At 34.3% G+C, this 16,326-nt stretch overlaps 4 protein-coding genes across 4 annotated transcripts; 2 read left to right on the forward strand and 2 right to left on the reverse strand.

Annotated features, from left to right (window-relative positions):
* Positions 1-22: 22 nt before the first annotated feature.
* LOC130668980 (kynurenine aminotransferase-like) lies at positions 23-2,250 on the reverse strand. The gene is made up of 5 exons (XM_057471591.1): positions 1,932-2,250; positions 1,682-1,832; positions 1,325-1,561; positions 768-1,011; positions 23-672 (listed from the first exon to the last, which is right to left on the reverse strand). Exons 1-5 carry the CDS (start codon positions 2,063-2,065, stop codon positions 95-97), a joined length of 1,344 nt encoding a protein of 447 aa, XP_057327574.1. The 5' UTR covers positions 2,066-2,250; the 3' UTR covers positions 23-94.
* Positions 2,251-3,862: 1,612 nt separating this feature from the next.
* Positions 3,863-4,826, forward strand: LOC130668983 (THAP domain-containing protein 2-like). The gene is made up of 3 exons (XM_057471599.1): positions 3,863-4,055; positions 4,207-4,457; positions 4,520-4,826. Exons 1-3 carry the CDS (start codon positions 3,967-3,969, stop codon positions 4,705-4,707), a joined length of 528 nt encoding a protein of 175 aa, XP_057327582.1. The 5' UTR covers positions 3,863-3,966; the 3' UTR covers positions 4,708-4,826.
* LOC130668979 (kynurenine aminotransferase-like) lies at positions 4,806-8,318 on the reverse strand. Its single transcript, XM_057471590.1, has 6 exons — positions 8,170-8,318; positions 7,968-8,107; positions 7,750-7,900; positions 7,399-7,635; positions 6,054-6,297; positions 4,806-5,982 (listed from the first exon to the last, which is right to left on the reverse strand). The coding sequence occupies exons 1-6, from the start codon at positions 8,170-8,172 to the stop codon at positions 5,384-5,386; spliced, it is 1,374 nt and encodes a 457-aa protein (XP_057327573.1). The 5' UTR covers positions 8,173-8,318; the 3' UTR covers positions 4,806-5,383.
* Positions 8,319-9,643: 1,325 nt separating this feature from the next.
* On the forward strand, positions 9,644-13,398 carry LOC130668116 (DNA-directed RNA polymerase I subunit RPA2). The gene is made up of 2 exons (XM_057470211.1): positions 9,644-9,788; positions 9,872-13,398. The coding sequence occupies exons 1-2, from the start codon at positions 9,720-9,722 to the stop codon at positions 13,163-13,165; spliced, it is 3,363 nt and encodes a 1,120-aa protein (XP_057326194.1). The 5' UTR covers positions 9,644-9,719; the 3' UTR covers positions 13,166-13,398.
* The last annotated feature ends 2,928 nt before the right edge of the window (positions 13,399-16,326 follow it).

Here is a 16,326-nt window from a genome sequence, read left to right on the forward strand (position 1 = left end):
CATATAAACATTTATACAAAAATATACAACAATAATTTATCTAATTGGGTACAAATCATTTTTCTTTCGCGGAATTCGTTTCCTGGATGGCGATTTACTGTTTCGACTTCCACTTTTGCAAAATGTCCGCAGCTTTCTTCAGGTTTTCGTCCTTTTTAATGAAACAGTAACGGACATTGTCCTCGGCTAGATACTTATGCTCGTCGCAGTAGAAAGCCGACGGAGGTATTCCTTGGAGCCCGACATTTTTCGTCATCCATTTGGTGAACTTGTAGTCGCGCCACTTGTCCGTCTCTTCATTGAGTCTGACTTTATTTTCCAGAGCCTTCCAGTTAGCGACCATGAAGTACCCGCCCTCGGGTACTGTCGGCGACATTCCGACGTCGACGAGAAACTTGGCCATGAACTCGCGCTTGGGCAATAACTCTTGTGCTAAACTTTTAAAGTAACAGTCCGGCTGATCAAATCTTTTGAGCTCCTCTTCGAACCCTACTGCCACGGCCTCCTGATTCGGAGTTGCGCAAGTGTACACGCAGTTTTGGTGGACGACTTTGAGGTTGTAGAGTAAATTTTCTGGGCCGTATGCCCAGCCCAGTTTCCAACCAGTCACGCTGAAGGTTTTACCAGCTGACCCAATGGTGATTGTCCGTTCAAACATGTCCGGCAGTGTTGCTAAAAATATACACATTTTTTTACCGTTAGTACCAATACGAGGAAAGAATATAAATATAAATATGAGTTTTCAATAATCGAAGAAATTTAATCACCAATTCTGATGTGCTCTGCTGGCTCGTAAACCATCCACTCGTAAACTTCATCTGATATCACGAGGACGTCCCATTTCTTGGCTAAATCTGCGATAAACTTGAGCTCGTCCATTGTGAATACTTTGCCAATGGGATTGTGCGGTGTATTGATAATTATTCCCTTTGTTTTTTCGTTAAAAAGACTGGCCATTTCATTCCGATCAAAGATCCAATCTGCCGAGCTCACAATTCCTGATGTTTTTGTCTAAAAAAAATAAAACACATCAGTAGTCGTAATTAAAATAAAATTAATAATTATTATCTGCATTCAAACGCGGGTTTGATCATCAGTTGAAGCCTATTGCAGATCAATTTAATTTATTGGTTTAAAATCATCAGTTTTTTCTGCCTGGCTCCAGATATTTTTTAAATTCTACTCAGAAAAAAAGAATTTCTTGGAGCAAAAAATATTTTGCATCAGAAATTGAAGATAAAAATTTTCTTAAGACTAGAAAAAATTTTTTTTTCTGTGTAATCAGATTTCAATGCAGAGTAATTATAAAAAATAAACTATTTACTGGTTTAAGAGGAATAAAACGAGGAATACCACCAGCAGTTCGTACTATTGGCTCATAACAATCAAAAAAGGGTTCAATAATAATCCACTCATCTCCTTTATCCGTATGACCTTGAACTGCCGAATAAAGGGCTTCATATGCTCCTGAAGTGACAAGTATTTCAGTCTGTGGATTTAATTCCCTGTTCAAAACCTTTGAGTAAACTTTCGCAAGAGCGTTGACCAATCGCGGATGACCCTGGAAATATTTAACAAAATATTTAATCAAATCTACTTTTGTTACTCCGTCATTTATCAAGCAACGAAATCTCTAGTCAGATAAGTCGCTATTGTTAATGATTTATAGACTCAAACTCACAAAGCCTCGTGTGTATTGATTGAGAAGTGGGTTTTCACTTTTGGTAGCAGCAGCCAATGCGTTTGTGACATGATTAGGAGCAAAGAAATCCGGGAATCCTTGACCCAGGTTCAAAGGCTTGTACTTTAAATCCAGAGCAATGTATTCGACCCTGAAATAATTTATTTATTTGTCCCATTATTCAATTTATGAAAAAGTATTTATGTAATACCTCTTACATATATAAATGTAATATATAATTTATAGTTACCAAACACTTTTTTCATTTCCTTTGTATCGTTCTGGTAACTGAAATTTAGACATAACTCCAGATGATAAACTCCGAATTATTTTTAAATTGCCAACAGGTTGTTGACTCAATTGTCTTAATCTATGAGCGAACATTAGCTCTATCACGCAATATTGCTGATGACGATGATGGTTTATTTGTTAAAATATAAGTGATGAGGAAGCAGTGGATTGTTTAGCTTCGGCTGGTGAATCAACGCTGGCTAATGATTGCTGTTTATTTGAATTATTATCTATTACGAACTTAGCGATCTAGGTCATTGCTTATCGCTCTTCATTACACATCACATGTTTTTATTTAACTGACGTTTACCAATAATGCACAAGTTCATTTTACTGAGTACTCTTTGTAATAAACTTTTATTCCATGAAGTGGAAGCGCAGTAGGTTCTGTCTTTATCACCAACTGGTACGATCTTGGCTAGCATTTGGTGCTAATGCTGAATGCTGAGTGATATTACGGAGAGACAACACGTCATCAGGTTTAAATGGGTCGAAAAAATACTCGATTGTCAATAAAATATTTACTGTTGATTTTTTTTTATTTTTTTTCAAATTATTATTGAAGAACTTGACTAGAGTTTTATTCCAATGAAAGTACAGTTTGATATTAATTATAATCCACTCGTTTCAACTTCAATATGACTTTGCAAACTACTGTAAATATTAGCAACGTAAGTGCCGAAGTTTCAAGTACTTTCATTCAGTATTTGAATTTATTTTCATGCCCTTCTCTTTCTAGCTCCCGTGAACTTTTTAGTTTGAGTTCATGACCAGTCTCGATGGCTCTGAAATAAATTTAGTTCGTTAGTTCTTCAATAAGGCATTGGGATAAGCAGCCGTAAAATAAATTGAATATGACTTTAAATATGAGAATTTTAATTAAAGAAAAAAATTACTACCGCAGATTAAAAACTATTTGCTGAGAATTGAATATTTAAATCTTGTTAGCATATGATCCTGAAGTTAGCAGACAATTCAAAATTTTCGGATTTTGTTTTCAACAAATCAATTACAAAAAAAAATGCACATGTAGAAAATTTTAAAAACTACAGGTGCCATTTTTTCAAATGTTTTTTTTTTGAATTTACCGTCCAAAAATTATTAGACGTCGGCTAACTTCAGTATCATGTTAGTATTCACTTACTTTTTTTAATAATTAGTTCAATAACTCAGTACTGATAATCGGAAATTGTCTGGAGAATAATAGAAAAGTCCCGGAGATGATACTAGAAAAAAAAAATTTTTTTGTAGTTGATAAGACGGACAGAAAATTTGAAATTTAAAAATTCTTGAGTTTGAATGTAGCAGACAGTTGTCAATTTTTTAAATTTTTGAATAAATGAATAAAATGTCAGTAGAGTGAAAATAAAAAAATACATGTTTAGATAAATGCAAAATCCTTACGCGCATTTTTTAAAATTTAATTATTTTAGTTATTTTATTTATTTATTTGAAATTTAAAAAATGACATGTATCTGCTACGTTCAGACTCATAAATTTTTGAGGTTTTCTGGAAAAATAATTAAGATTTACAGAAATCGAAATCTGGAATCTATTTAAATTTAATTTTTGTTCATTATTCAGATCTATGATCTATGATCTAAATTAAAATAATCATCAAATTTAAAAAATTCAAAATTTCGATTTTTAAATCAGATCAAGATTTGAATTATTTTTCCTTCTAGGAAAATGTGTTCATTACTTATCATCATAAATACTTCAATTATATATAATAACAATTTCATTTATAAAAATATCAACATATATAAATACAAATATGATAACTTAATTATATCAACAATAAATTTTTTACATTTATCTCCTCCGTTTTCTCAAAAGATCAAAAGTGAAAGGTTGTGTCAATTTAAATTTTTTTATCGATCGAGCAAGTTTAGTTACCACACTTTTGACACGTGGTACACATTTTTGTTTATATATATTTTTTTTTTACTTTAATGATAAATTTATTTAATTGAAGAAACAAAAAAACTAAAATGGTCATTTGCTGTCGCGCTCCTTATTGTAAACATCGCGAACGTCGAAGTGAATGTAATTTATACAGATTTCCTATTGATCCTGACAGGTAAATTTAAATTTATATACATATTTAACCTTTAAATAATTCTTTATACATCAGTACTCATAATTATTTATTTGAATTCAAAATTCCTAAATCCTGGAAATTTAATTATTTGTTATAAATTTTTACCGCCAAAAATTTTCAAATTTTCTAGGTGCAAAGAATGGATCAAAAGATTCGGAATAAAAGATTTTATAAAACTTACACCGGAGCAATTGAACGAGACAAAGTTTATTTGCAGCTGTCACTTTGTCGATAGAGACTTTATTTTAGTAGACAACAAAAAGCATCTGAACCCTGATGCTGATCCTTCAATACTCGACCTGCGTACAGTTCCTCTGCGTGATGAAATAATAAATAATTTCCCGCCTTCCAAACCTGTCGCTTTAGACCCTGGCGACCCTGGTAAGAATTTTTTATTTGAAGTACAAAATTCCAGCAATTTTTAAATTCATATTTTTCACTAGATTCTGAGGATTTTCCTCGTAAGAGACGAAAAGTTGTGGCAGTAGATCCAAGGATTGTGACCAAACCCACTAGTATTCCTCCAGAGCCACCGTCGACGGGTCCTCTGGACAATATAACTCTCGTCAGGAGTTTGATCACTTCCGGAGAATACATGACTCCTTGGGAAAAATTTCTGTGTGATTTCTAGTCAAGTTTTTATCACAATAAATTTTTTTTTTAATTTAAAGTAATTAGTAAATTTTTTAAAAAATTATATTCGATAAATAATTAAGTAATTTATATAATTAATAAATTTTAATTAATTTATTTTATAAGTTTCTGATGGTAAAATTCCTAATTATCGACCTTATAAAAATTATCAGACATTTTTTTTTAAATCTTACCGTAATAAAAAAAAAAAAAAATTGATAATTTTACATAAAACTGAAATCAGCCGACGTCTAGTAATTTTTAGATTTTTTTTAAAACGATAAATTACAGAAAAAAAAATATTTGAAGAAATTGCAGCTGCAGTTTTTTTAATTTTCTACACGTGCATTTTTTTATTTTATTTTTTTGTGTAATTGATCTTTAAAAAAAAATCCAAAAATTGTCTGTTAACTTCAGGATCATGTTTTTATCGATGATACTGAAGTTAGCCGACGCCTAATAATTTTTGGACTTTTTTTAAACAATAAATTATAAAAAAAAAAAAATTTGAAAAAATTGCAATTGTAGTTTTTTTAATTTTCTACATGTGCATTTTTTTATTATATTTTTTTTTGTAATCGATCTATTGAAAAAAAATCCGAAATTTGTTAATCGTCTGTTAATTTCAGGATCATTTTTTATCGACTATTTTAATACGAGTCAAAAAAAAAATGTTATGCGGAAGCAGATTTCTTTTGTAGTTGGGAATTCCATTTATGCAAAATGTCAGCAGCTTTCTGAAGATTCTTATCCTGCTTGATGAAACAATACCGCACATTATCCTCCCCCAAATGTTTGTGTTCAAGACAGTAGAAAGTAGAAGGAGGTATCCCTTGAATCCCGACATTTTTTATCATCCATTTAGTAAATTTGTAGTCGCGGTACTCATCAGTCTCTTCCTCAAGCGGGACTTTATGTTCTAGAGCTTTCCAGTTCGCGATCATGAAGAAACCGCCATCGGGTACCGTTGGTGACATCCCGACATCTAAAAGAAACTGGGCCATGTAATCGCGCTTGGGCTGCAATTCCTGAGCCAGTGTCTTGAAGTAGCAATCAGGCTGTCCGAATCTCTTGAGCTCCGCCTCAAATCCAATCGCCACCGCTTCCTGGGTCGGTGTCGCCGTAGCGTACACGCAATTTTGATGGACAACTTTTAAATTGTGTAGTAATTTCTCTGGGCCGTACGCCCACCCAATTTTCCATCCGGTTACACTGAATGTTTTTCCAGCAGATCCAATTGTTATTGTGCGGTCATACATGTCCGGTAGACTCGCTACAATTATTTAGCAATTAATAGTCATAATAATAATAATAATAGAGCAGTAAATTGTTATATTTAATTACCGATTCTTATGTGTTGAGCCGGTTCATAAACCATCCACTCATAAACTTCATCAGATATCACAATTGCGTCCCATTTTTTAGCTAAATCAGCAATAAACTCAAGCTCATCCCGAGTAAATACTTTTCCTAAAGGATTCTGAGGAGTATTTAAAATAATTCCTTTGGTTTTTTTATTAAAAAGACTCGACATTTCATCCTTATCAAAGACCCAGTCTGCTGAACTTATGACCCCAGTTGTTTTTTTCTAAAATGATATTAATTTTAAAAATCCACGGAGAAAAATGGGCATAAGAAATCTATTAATTTTTATTGTGCTGTCGGCCAAACTTGGAACAGGAAGTTGAGTTGCCAGAAAATTATTATGCTGGACTACAAAAAAATATACTTGAAATTTATTGATGTTGTAATAAATATTATCTGTCAAAATTAGGAATTGTACACAGAAAGATTAGAACCTGACTGGTTACTGTTCTGCACCCGACTCAGTACGGTGCTGGAAGAAAATTCTCATTGAAAAGTATTGAAAATTATTTAAATTCTTTTCAATCCATATGGAGATTTTGAAAAATATTAAATGGAATTGAAATTTCGATCATTTGAATACTTTCAAATTCTTATAATGGAATTCAAAAGTATTGAAAATAATTCAATCTTTCATTATTTTAGAAAAAGATTCAGAAAGATTAAAAAATGGGAATTCATTTTAATTTATTTCAATTCAAGTCATGACTCGAAATATGGAACTATTTTAGTATTGAGAAAGATTCAGAAAAATTAAAAATTCTCAATTTCTTTCAATTCTGTTCAATCCTACACTCGATCTAAAATATGGAACTATTTTAATATTGAGAAGGATTCAGAAAGATCGGAAAATGTCAATTCATTTTAATTTATTTCAATTCAAGTCATAATTGGAAATATGGAACTATTTTGGTATTGAGGAAGATTTAGAAAGATTGAAAACTGCCAATTTGTTCGAATTTTCTTCAATTCTTTGGAAGTTTAGAAATTCTTATATTATTTTTAGATTCAATATAATTGAAAAGTATTAATTTTATATTCAGATGAAAACCTTGTGGAATAGTATTTATTCAAAAGTATTTAATCCTCATCTTTTTCAATACTTTTCAATGAGTATTTTTAATCAGGGCGAACTGAGTCGGGTGCAGAACAGTAACTAGTCGAGTTCCAATCTTTCCGTGTAGTAGAAAATAAAAAATTTTGAGAGGTTCACAGTAATAATTATAGTGCAGCATAATAATTTTTTGACGATTCAACTTCCTGTTTCAAACCCAAGACTTCTTAAGCCCATTTTTCCCCATGGATTTTTTAATTAAACACTTACTGGTTTTAAAGCTACAAATCTTGGCACACCACCAGCAGTTTTAACCAGAGATTCATAGCAATCAAAAAACGGTTCTATGACAATCCACTCATCTCCAATGTCCGTGTGGCCTTGCAGGGCTGAATAAACAGCTTCATATGCACCTGCAGTTACAAGTATTTCATTGTACGGATCTATATTTCTATTTAAAACTTTCGAATAAAGTTTTCCAAGAACATTTACTAATCTTGGATGACCCTAGATAATTTTTAAATAACAATATAATGATATTATTATCGGTAATAAACCATGTTTATAATTAGCGAGTCTTAAATAGATAGTAATTTAAATTTACGATTACTTTTGACTTACGAATGGTCTTGTGTACTGATTAAGAAGTGGGTCATTACTTTTAGTAGCAGAAGCCAGAGCATCAGTTACGTGATTTGGAGCAAAAAAATCAGGGTATCCTTGCCCGAGATTCAAAGGTTTATATTTCAGGTCCAAATTAATGTACTCGACCCTTTAATTAATTAATTAATTAATTGTTGCCATGATTACATGAAAATTGTCATATTTTTTGTATTTACCAGACAGATTTATCATTCCCTCTAAATCGCCGCGGTAATTCAAACTTTGATGAAACTGCGGAGAAGTTACGGATGATATTGAAATAATTTTTCGCACATTGGAAATTAAAGTTTTTGGTAAAGAAAATAGCACTGGATGTCTGAAAGTATATTAATTAAGAATATTTATAGTTGAATAAAAAATAATAATATGAACACTCACCATGATGATACGTGTAGCCGAATGATAGAAAGTGACTGAAGAAAGTCAATTTGTTATCATACTCAGTACCGTCTACTTTTTATCAATTATTGTTTCGTATTAATTGGACTGATAAATATAAATGATTGTTTGTTTTCATCCATGTGAGTGTGAATGTAGCAGATATGATACAATGTATAAATTTTAAATAAACAAATTAATTAAAATAATGCGCGTATTGATTTTTCATTTATCTTCATACGCAATTTTGGAATTTTTTTTTTTCTTATCCTGATGATACAGACAATTTTTTTGAGGTCTGTATCTCGGAGATACGAAACGTTTCGCACCATAGTCACTGCGAGATTATTGTCTTCGATGGTAGTCCATAACTATGGTATTTTTAGGAATGACTGTCAATAATATGAACATTTTCTGTTTGTTTTGACGCATTCGCGCAGAGAAAACTCAAAGAAAGTAGAAAAAAAAATATTTTTTTCTAAATCTCGGGGATACGGAACGTTTCGGACCATGGTCACTGTGTGACTATGGTTGTAAGAAACTCAATCTGTATATCAGGATCTGGGTTTCCTGGTGGAAATTTTTCGGAATTTTCTTTGAAAAACTCAATTCTAGAGTTCTAAAGACTTTTTCAGAATTTTTCAGAGAAAAGTCCAAAAAATTTCCACCAGAGTGATTGATTATCTGATGCATCATCAAAAATCTGTGTAATGGGGTCTGTACGATCAGGATCTATGTCACCGGGACCCCTGTTATAGACCCGCCCAATTAATTAAAATAATGAAATTCAAAAAAATGCGCGTACTGATTTTCTAATTATCCAAATACGCATTTTTTAATTTCGATTCCACTTACAACTTATTTATTGACAGATTAAAAAATTTTCAATTTCCAGGTACACCCGCACTCATTTAAATTCTTATTATTGCTCAAATTTTGTCCCTTGTCAAGAATAGGGTCAATTTGCAATTTATTTATGAGTGTGAATGTAGCAGACATCAGACAAATTTAAAATTAAAAATAAATAGAATAAATAATTTAAAAAATAATATTTCAAAAAAATGCGTTTATTAATTTAAAAATTTTTTGAATGCGCATTTTTTTCAAATTTTATTTTTTAAATTATTTACTCTATTTATTTATAATTTTGAATTTGTTTGATGTCTGCTACATTCACACTCATATTTATTTTACTTTCAGAATTAAGGGCCAGTTTTTCAAACCGGGCTTAAATTAATATTGACAGTATATCTGGTATACATTAAAAATATATAAATATATCAGCAATAATTGAAACCGAGTCGAAAAGCCGACCGTAATATTTTCTGACACCCGCCAATTATCAGCATTTCAAAAATAAATTCAATCCAATTTTCAAAAATTGACTTTTAGCGCCATCTACATTTCAAACTCGTGATAAAAAAATCTAGTCGCATGACGTAAACTTAACCTCTGATTCTGATTATTATTATTACCGACCATCGAGGCACCAGCAAACACGTGCTTCGTTATATATAAAATAAATATATAAGAAAAATAAATTTTAAAAAATGCTGGAACAACCAGTTCTCACAAATTCAAAAAAAGACTGGGGTGTCCCGCCAGAAAAACAAAACCCCGTGAGTAAACTAATTAATAAATCCAATTTAATCATAATAATTAATCTTTCAAAAATTTAAAAATATAAATCACAATTTTTTAGCTGCTGCAAACACTTGGAGCACCTCATCTAGACTCGTTCAATTACATGCTGGAAGAAGGTCTAGATCTCTGCGCCAAAGATATCGTGCCAGTTTACGTAAAATTATCAAATGAGGACAGAATAAAATTATGGATCGACGACATCGAGATCCACCAGCCGCGAGTTCCTCAAGGATCCATCGGTGTCAAGAATCAAAAAATTTACCCCACAGAATGTCGGCAACGGGGCTCTACGTACAAAGGAAAATTAATTACCAAAGTCGCCTGGTCTGTGAACGGCTCGCAGCAGGAAACTTTAGAAAAAGATCTCGGAGAGGTTCCGATTATGGTGAAGTCCAACAGGTGCAACTTGTACGGCATGGACCCAAAGCAGCTGGTCAAGCACAAGGAACACGAGCAAGAGTGGGGCGGGTATTTTATCATCAAAGGCCACGAGAGGTTGATAAGAATGCTGCAGATGAACCGCAGGAATTATCCCATTGCCATCAAAAGGTCGGGGTGGAAAGCCCGCGGTGAAGATTACAGTGACCTGGGGTTGAACATCAGGTGCGTAAAAGACGACAACACCGCGACCACAAACACTCTCCATTACGTCACCGATGGTTCTGTAAAATTCATGTTCACTCACCGCAAAACTCCGTACCATATTCCAGTCATTATGGTCCTCAAGTGCCTCTACGACGCGACTGATTACTGGATCTACAAGGCGCTGACACGAGGTCGCGAGGATGATTTTTACTACATGGGTTGTGTTCAAAACATGTTGCGGTACATTCATAAAGAAGGTCTCCATACTTCCCAGGATGTTAAGAATTACGTTGGCAAGATGTTCAAGATAAAATTCCGCGAGCTTCCTGACGACACCCCCAACTCTGTGGTGTGCGACTTCATAATGGAAAAGTGCGTACTGATACATCTAGATGACCCAGAGGACAAGTTCCAGCTGCTGGCTTTCATGACTCAAAAACTATTCGTTTTAGCCAACGAGGGCTGCGCCGTCGAGGGCGCGGATGCGGTGATGATGCAGGAATGTCTTCTTGGAGGGCACATTTACTTCCAAGTTATGAAAGAGAAGTTGTACTCATGGTTGAATATTTTGAAGGCAGTTATTCTTAAGCGGAATAAAAGTGTCGGCAACACCTTCAAGCTCACGGTCAATGAGATGCTGACTGCGATGAAACACACGGGGTCCCTGGATGCCCAGATGGAAAACTTCCTGGCGACTGGAAATATCAAGACTGACAGCGGACTTGGACTGATGCAGAACACCGGGCTGACGATCGTTGCGGAAAACATCAACAGGATGCGGTACATGAGTCACTTCAGGGCGATCCATCGCGGGTCTTTTTTCCAGGAAATGAGAACTACAGAAGCTAGACAGCTGTTGCCTGATGCCTGGGGGTTCATCTGTCCCGTGCACACTCCTGATGGTGCTCCCTGCGGGCTGCTAAATCACCTGGCCATGGACTGCATCGTGACCAAGCAACCGAAGAGAGAACTGATAAATAAAATCCCCCAGGAGTTGGTAGCACTTGGGATGCTGCCTCTGGAAATAATTGACGACTGGAAGAACTCGTACACTGTGATGCTGGACGGCAGAGTCCTGGGTATAATTTACGACAGCAAGATCACGAGGATCACTAAAGAGCTGCGTAAATTAAAAATAAAAGGGACTGTGATTCCCAACACAACGGAAATTGTCTTGATACCCAAGCGAGGAGATTTGCCGACGCAGTATCCGGGTTTGTATATTTTTACTGGGCCCGCCAGGATGATGAGACCGGTCTGGAATCTCCAGGTGGGAGAGAAAGAATTAATTGGCACATTCGAGCAGGTTTACTTGGACATCGCGGTGGTAAAAGCAGAGAGACACGAGGTGACAACTCACCAGGAAATCACCAAGACTTCTTTCCTCAGTAACATTGCGCGCTTAATCCCGATGCCGGATTGCAATCAGAGTCCGCGAAATATGTACCAGTGTCAGATGGGTAAGCAGACCATGGGGACTTGCAGTCACATCCATCAGCTGCAATCCGAGTGCAAGTTGTACCGGCTTCAAACACCAGCGACTCCACTGTTCAGACCAGTTCATCATGACAACATAAATCTTGATGACTTTGCCATGGGCACCAATGCCATAGTCGCTGTAATCTCTTACACGGGGTACGATATGGAGGATGCGATGGTCATCAACAAGTCGGCATACGAACGTGGATTCGCTCATGGTATGGTTTATAAATCGGAGTTTGTTGACTTGACCAGCTCGGACAGTTTCTTTCGTTGCGACCCTGATAAGCCGGAGCTGAGGAAGACTTTGGACGCTGACGGGTTTCCAAATCCGGGAACGAGGATAACGTTGGACGACGTCTACTACTGCATGTACGACGGCGAGGAAGGGAGATACATTACCGGCAAGTGGAAGTCCAAAGAAGACGCTTTCGTTGATAACGTCAGATTATGCGGGACACTGAGCAGCAAAGAAGTAAAACGCGCGTGTATAACATTCCGGGTATCGAGAAACCCGAATGTCGGTGACAAGTTTGCGTCTCGTGCTGGACAAAAAGGAATCTGTTCGATAAAATTCCCCGCGGAAGATCTGCCATTCACGGAAACGGGAATGATTCCTGATATAATTTTCAACCCTCACGGGTTTCCAAGTCGGATGACAATTGCTATGATGATTGAATTTCTGGCGGGTAAATCTGCGGCGACTCATGGACTGGTCCATGACGCCACCCCCTTCAGGTTCAACGAAAACCAAACGGCCATCGACTACTTCGGCCGATGCCTCGAGATCGGAGGCTTCAATTACTATGGCACTGAAAAAATGTACTCGGGTACCGATGGCAGGATCATGGACGCTGCGATTTTCATGGGAGTGGTCCACTACCAGAGACTGAGGCACATGGTGGAGGACAAGGCCCAGGTTCGAAGCACCGGCCCCATTGATGTCCTCACCCAGCAGCCGATCAAAGGAAGACGTCGCGGTGGCGGAGTTCGTTTCGGTGAAATGGAGCGCGACGCTCTGATAGCTCACGGCTGCTCTTTCCTTCTCCGCGACAGACTTTTCCACTGCTCCGACAAGTCAAGCGCGTTGGTGTGTCGCAAGTGCGGAAGTCTTCTGGGTCCAGTTACTGAATTCCTTCCTGTTTATGGGGACAAACGGTCCAGCTGCCGGCTCTGTGACAGCGACAAGGATCTATATGATATAGACATTCCTTACATATTCCGATACTTTGTGACCGAACTTGCCTCGCTTAATATAAAAGTTAAACTTGACTTTAATTTTGTGTAATTTAGAATTTTATATTTAGTTAATTTTAATAAATTTAATAAAATTAATAAAATGAACAAAAAAATTTTTTTGTCAAGAAAAATGTTTTTTTAAAACTTTATATTTGTGAAATATAATTAACAACAATTATTTATATTTAGTGTTAATACTTTTAATTGATTTATTTCTTCAATCCATTTTCTACTTTATGATTATTTTATATTATAATTATATAACTTTAAGGCCATAGACAGTGCCCCCAGTTTTTAAAAATTTTCAATAAAAAGTTGCACTGAAACGTAGAATTTAAGAAAAAAAAAATGACTTATAGTTGATGCCAACTGAGAGGTAAACGAAATTTTGAAAATAAATTTCAGTAAAATCATGTCGATTTCACAATTCGAATTTTTAAATTTTGTAGCCTGAAATTTATTCAAAAAATTTGATGACAAGTGTAAGTAATTTTTTTTAAATTCTCTATCTCGGCGAAATTGTCATTTTTTCGAGTGAGGTTTTAATTTTTTTGGAGTTTACTCCTTTAGAATCGATTTTCATATAAGGAGCGCGGTATGGAAAAAATATGAGGTGTAAAATCTACTCAACGAATGACCTCGTTACGACTTTCACTTTTCAGGGGTAAGTGTGTAGAGTATCCTACGGGGCACCGTACGAATGCATTGTATGTATACAATATATATATTAGGGTGTGTCATTTCAGGGCTATATGATTTTTTTTACTGCTATACCCGAAAATCTGGTAGTATATAGAAAATAAAAAATTATGCCGCTGGGCTAAAGGGTTTAAGTTCAATAGCGACTTAGCTCATCAAAAAATTCGATTTCCCATTTAAATAACACGGGAAATTTTTTTTTTTACTTTGAGTATTTTTAACTCATGAACAAATTAATAGATCGAATTGACTAATACATACTTTTGTAGGAAATTGAACGCTCTACAAAAAAGGTCACTTATCATTTTTCGATCAATCCATCTGTTCTAAAGTTATTGGAGCTCGAAGTCAAGATATAGTACATTCCGAGATCTTTCTACTTTTCCGACAAAACTATCAGACTTATCACAAAATATCATAAGATCTTTTTTGTAGACAATTTTATTTCCTACAAATTATTATCAGTAAAGTTTTTTCAAACTCCGCATTGTTTTCTAGTTATTTTCGTTTTAATTTTAAGCTCTTAAAAAAGCAGTGTTCTGATCGATTTCAAGAGCTCGACATTGAAATGAAAATAACTAGAAAGCAATGCGGAATTCGAAAAAACTTTACTGATAATAATTTGTAGAGAATAAAATTGTCAACAAAAAAGACTCTACAACATTTTATGATAAGTCTGATAGTTTTGTCGGAAAAGTAGAAAGATCTCTAAATTTACTATAACTTGACTTCGAGCTCCAATAACTTTAGAACAGATGGATTGATCGAAAAATGATAAGTGACCTTTTTTGTAGAGCGTTCAATTTCCTACAAAAGTATGTATTATTCAATTCGATCTATTAATTTGTTCATGAGTTAAAAATAATCCAAGTTAAAAAAAAAAATTTCCCGTGTTATTTAAATGGAAATCGAATTTTTTGATGAGCTAAGTCGCTATTGAACTTAAACCCTTTAGCCCAGCGGCATAATTTTTTATTTTCTATATACTACCAGATGTTCTGGTATAGCAGTAAAAAAAAAATATAGCCTTAAAATAACACACCCTAATATATATATATATTAGGGTGATCCAAAAAATAACAAATTTTTTTTTTTCTCGCAAACAGGTTCAAAAGTTTCATTTAGATAAAAAAAAAAGCCTGTGAAAATTATAGCTCTTAATATTAACATTAAGAGGTTCCTCATCGCACTTTTCTATTTTCCATAAGAATAACATGGAAAAAATTATTTTTACGTCTTCTGATTTTTATAAGTAGCTAACGATGCGTCATAGGAATAATTGGCAGGCATGTTTTTGTAGGGAATTGAATGCTCTACAAAAAAAGATTCATATCATTTTTTGAGGAATCTATTTGTTCAAAAGTTATTTGAGGTTGAAGTCAAATTCATATTAAATTTTGAGATTTTCTTACTTTTCCGGCGAAACTATCAGACCTATTACAAAATATCATTGGACCTTTTTTGTAGACAATTTTATTCCCTAGAAGTTATTTTGAATAAAGTTTTTCCGAATTCCGCATTGTTTTCTAGTTATTTTAATTTTAATGACATGCTCATAAAAAAAATAGTCTTCTGATCAATTTTGAGAGCTTAACATTAAAATTAAAATAAGAATGTTTATAATTATTTCAATTTATTGAACTTTACTTTAAAAAGCTTACTATAAAAATCAAATTTTCTTTCTTTGTTTAAATTTTTACAGTGTTCTCTAATTTTCATACTTTCTCTATTACTGACTGAAATTTTTGATATCGACGGGTGATTTTATACCGACAGTCAATTTTGAGAATATATGGCAGACTAAGAACTCTATGCATTAAGTTCTCTATGCAAGAAAATTTAGAAAAAGTCGCTCTGCAGCCGTCTTATCCAACACCGTATCGATACGGAGTTTGAAATAAGCGATAAAATAGATGATATTCTCAATACTATATTATCGTCAACAAGTAACACCAATAAATTAATGTATGAGATTCCGATAGAAAACGCCGTAAAAATAGGACGTCTTATCAAACACATGAGGAATCCGAAGGCAGGCCCGACCGTTTGGACGGTCGACGATCAGTTCCTTTATCTAACAAAATTATTCATTGATAATGCAATGGAACTAAGCCAACAACTTAAGCAGAAAACCCGAGATTCAAAAACAGAGGTAATAAACTATTATTTGTAAAAACGTCTTGGGCAGTAAAAAAAGTCTGAGATAATTTGTGATACTTTTCTTTATTTCAGAGCGACCGTGTAAGAAGAGAGACAATGCATGTCAGTAAATTTAAAATTCAGCAAGACCGTTCAGATGCAGCTTATCGGCATATAAATAGCCATCGGGTAATCCCGAAACACGAGTGAAAGATTTTCACTACTACAATCAAAAAAGGCTGCTGTAAATAATTAAAATTAAAATTTCTTACGAATTTATCTATTTTTTTACCCTGTGGAAAAGGTCTTATAAAATCTCATAAAAAAAATTGGCTATGAGAAAACGATCAGTATTTGTCCACGAAAAATCTC

The sequence above is a fragment of the Microplitis mediator genome, chromosome 5 (assembly GCF_029852145.1).
Source record: "Microplitis mediator isolate UGA2020A chromosome 5, iyMicMedi2.1, whole genome shotgun sequence".
NCBI lineage: Eukaryota > Metazoa > Arthropoda > Insecta > Hymenoptera > Braconidae > Microplitis > Microplitis mediator.

Excerpts from the sequence above, each read along its gene's own strand:
- LOC130668980 (XM_057471591.1), bottom strand. The coding sequence starts at position 2,065 with ATGTTCGCTCATAGATTAAGACAATTGAGTCAACAACCTGTTGGCAAT. Across the intron at positions 1,012-1,324 it reads GTTTTATTCCTCTTAAACCA|ACAAAAACATCAGGAATTGT; the intron begins GTAAATAGTTTA and ends TATTTTTTTTAG. Across the intron at positions 673-767 it reads AGCAGAGCACATCAGAATTG|CAACACTGCCGGACATGTTT; the intron begins GTGATTAAATTT and ends GTATATTTTTAG.
- LOC130668983 (XM_057471599.1), top strand. The coding sequence starts at position 3,967 with ATGGTCATTTGCTGTCGCGCTCCTTATTGTAAACATCGCGAACGTCGA. Across the intron at positions 4,056-4,206 it reads TTTCCTATTGATCCTGACAG|GTGCAAAGAATGGATCAAAA; the intron begins GTAAATTTAAAT and ends CAAATTTTCTAG. Across the intron at positions 4,458-4,519 it reads TTTAGACCCTGGCGACCCTG|ATTCTGAGGATTTTCCTCGT; the intron begins GTAAGAATTTTT and ends ATTTTTCACTAG.
- LOC130668979 (XM_057471590.1), bottom strand. Across the intron at positions 7,901-7,967 it reads GGGAATGATAAATCTGTCTG|GGTCGAGTACATTAATTTGG; the intron begins GTAAATACAAAA and ends AATTAATTAAAG. Across the intron at positions 7,636-7,749 it reads ATCAGTACACAAGACCATTC|GGTCATCCAAGATTAGTAAA; the intron begins GTAAGTCAAAAG and ends AAAATTATCTAG.
- LOC130668116 (XM_057470211.1), top strand. The coding sequence starts at position 9,720 with ATGCTGGAACAACCAGTTCTCACAAATTCAAAAAAAGACTGGGGTGTC. Across the intron at positions 9,789-9,871 it reads CGCCAGAAAAACAAAACCCC|CTGCTGCAAACACTTGGAGC; the intron begins GTGAGTAAACTA and ends ACAATTTTTTAG.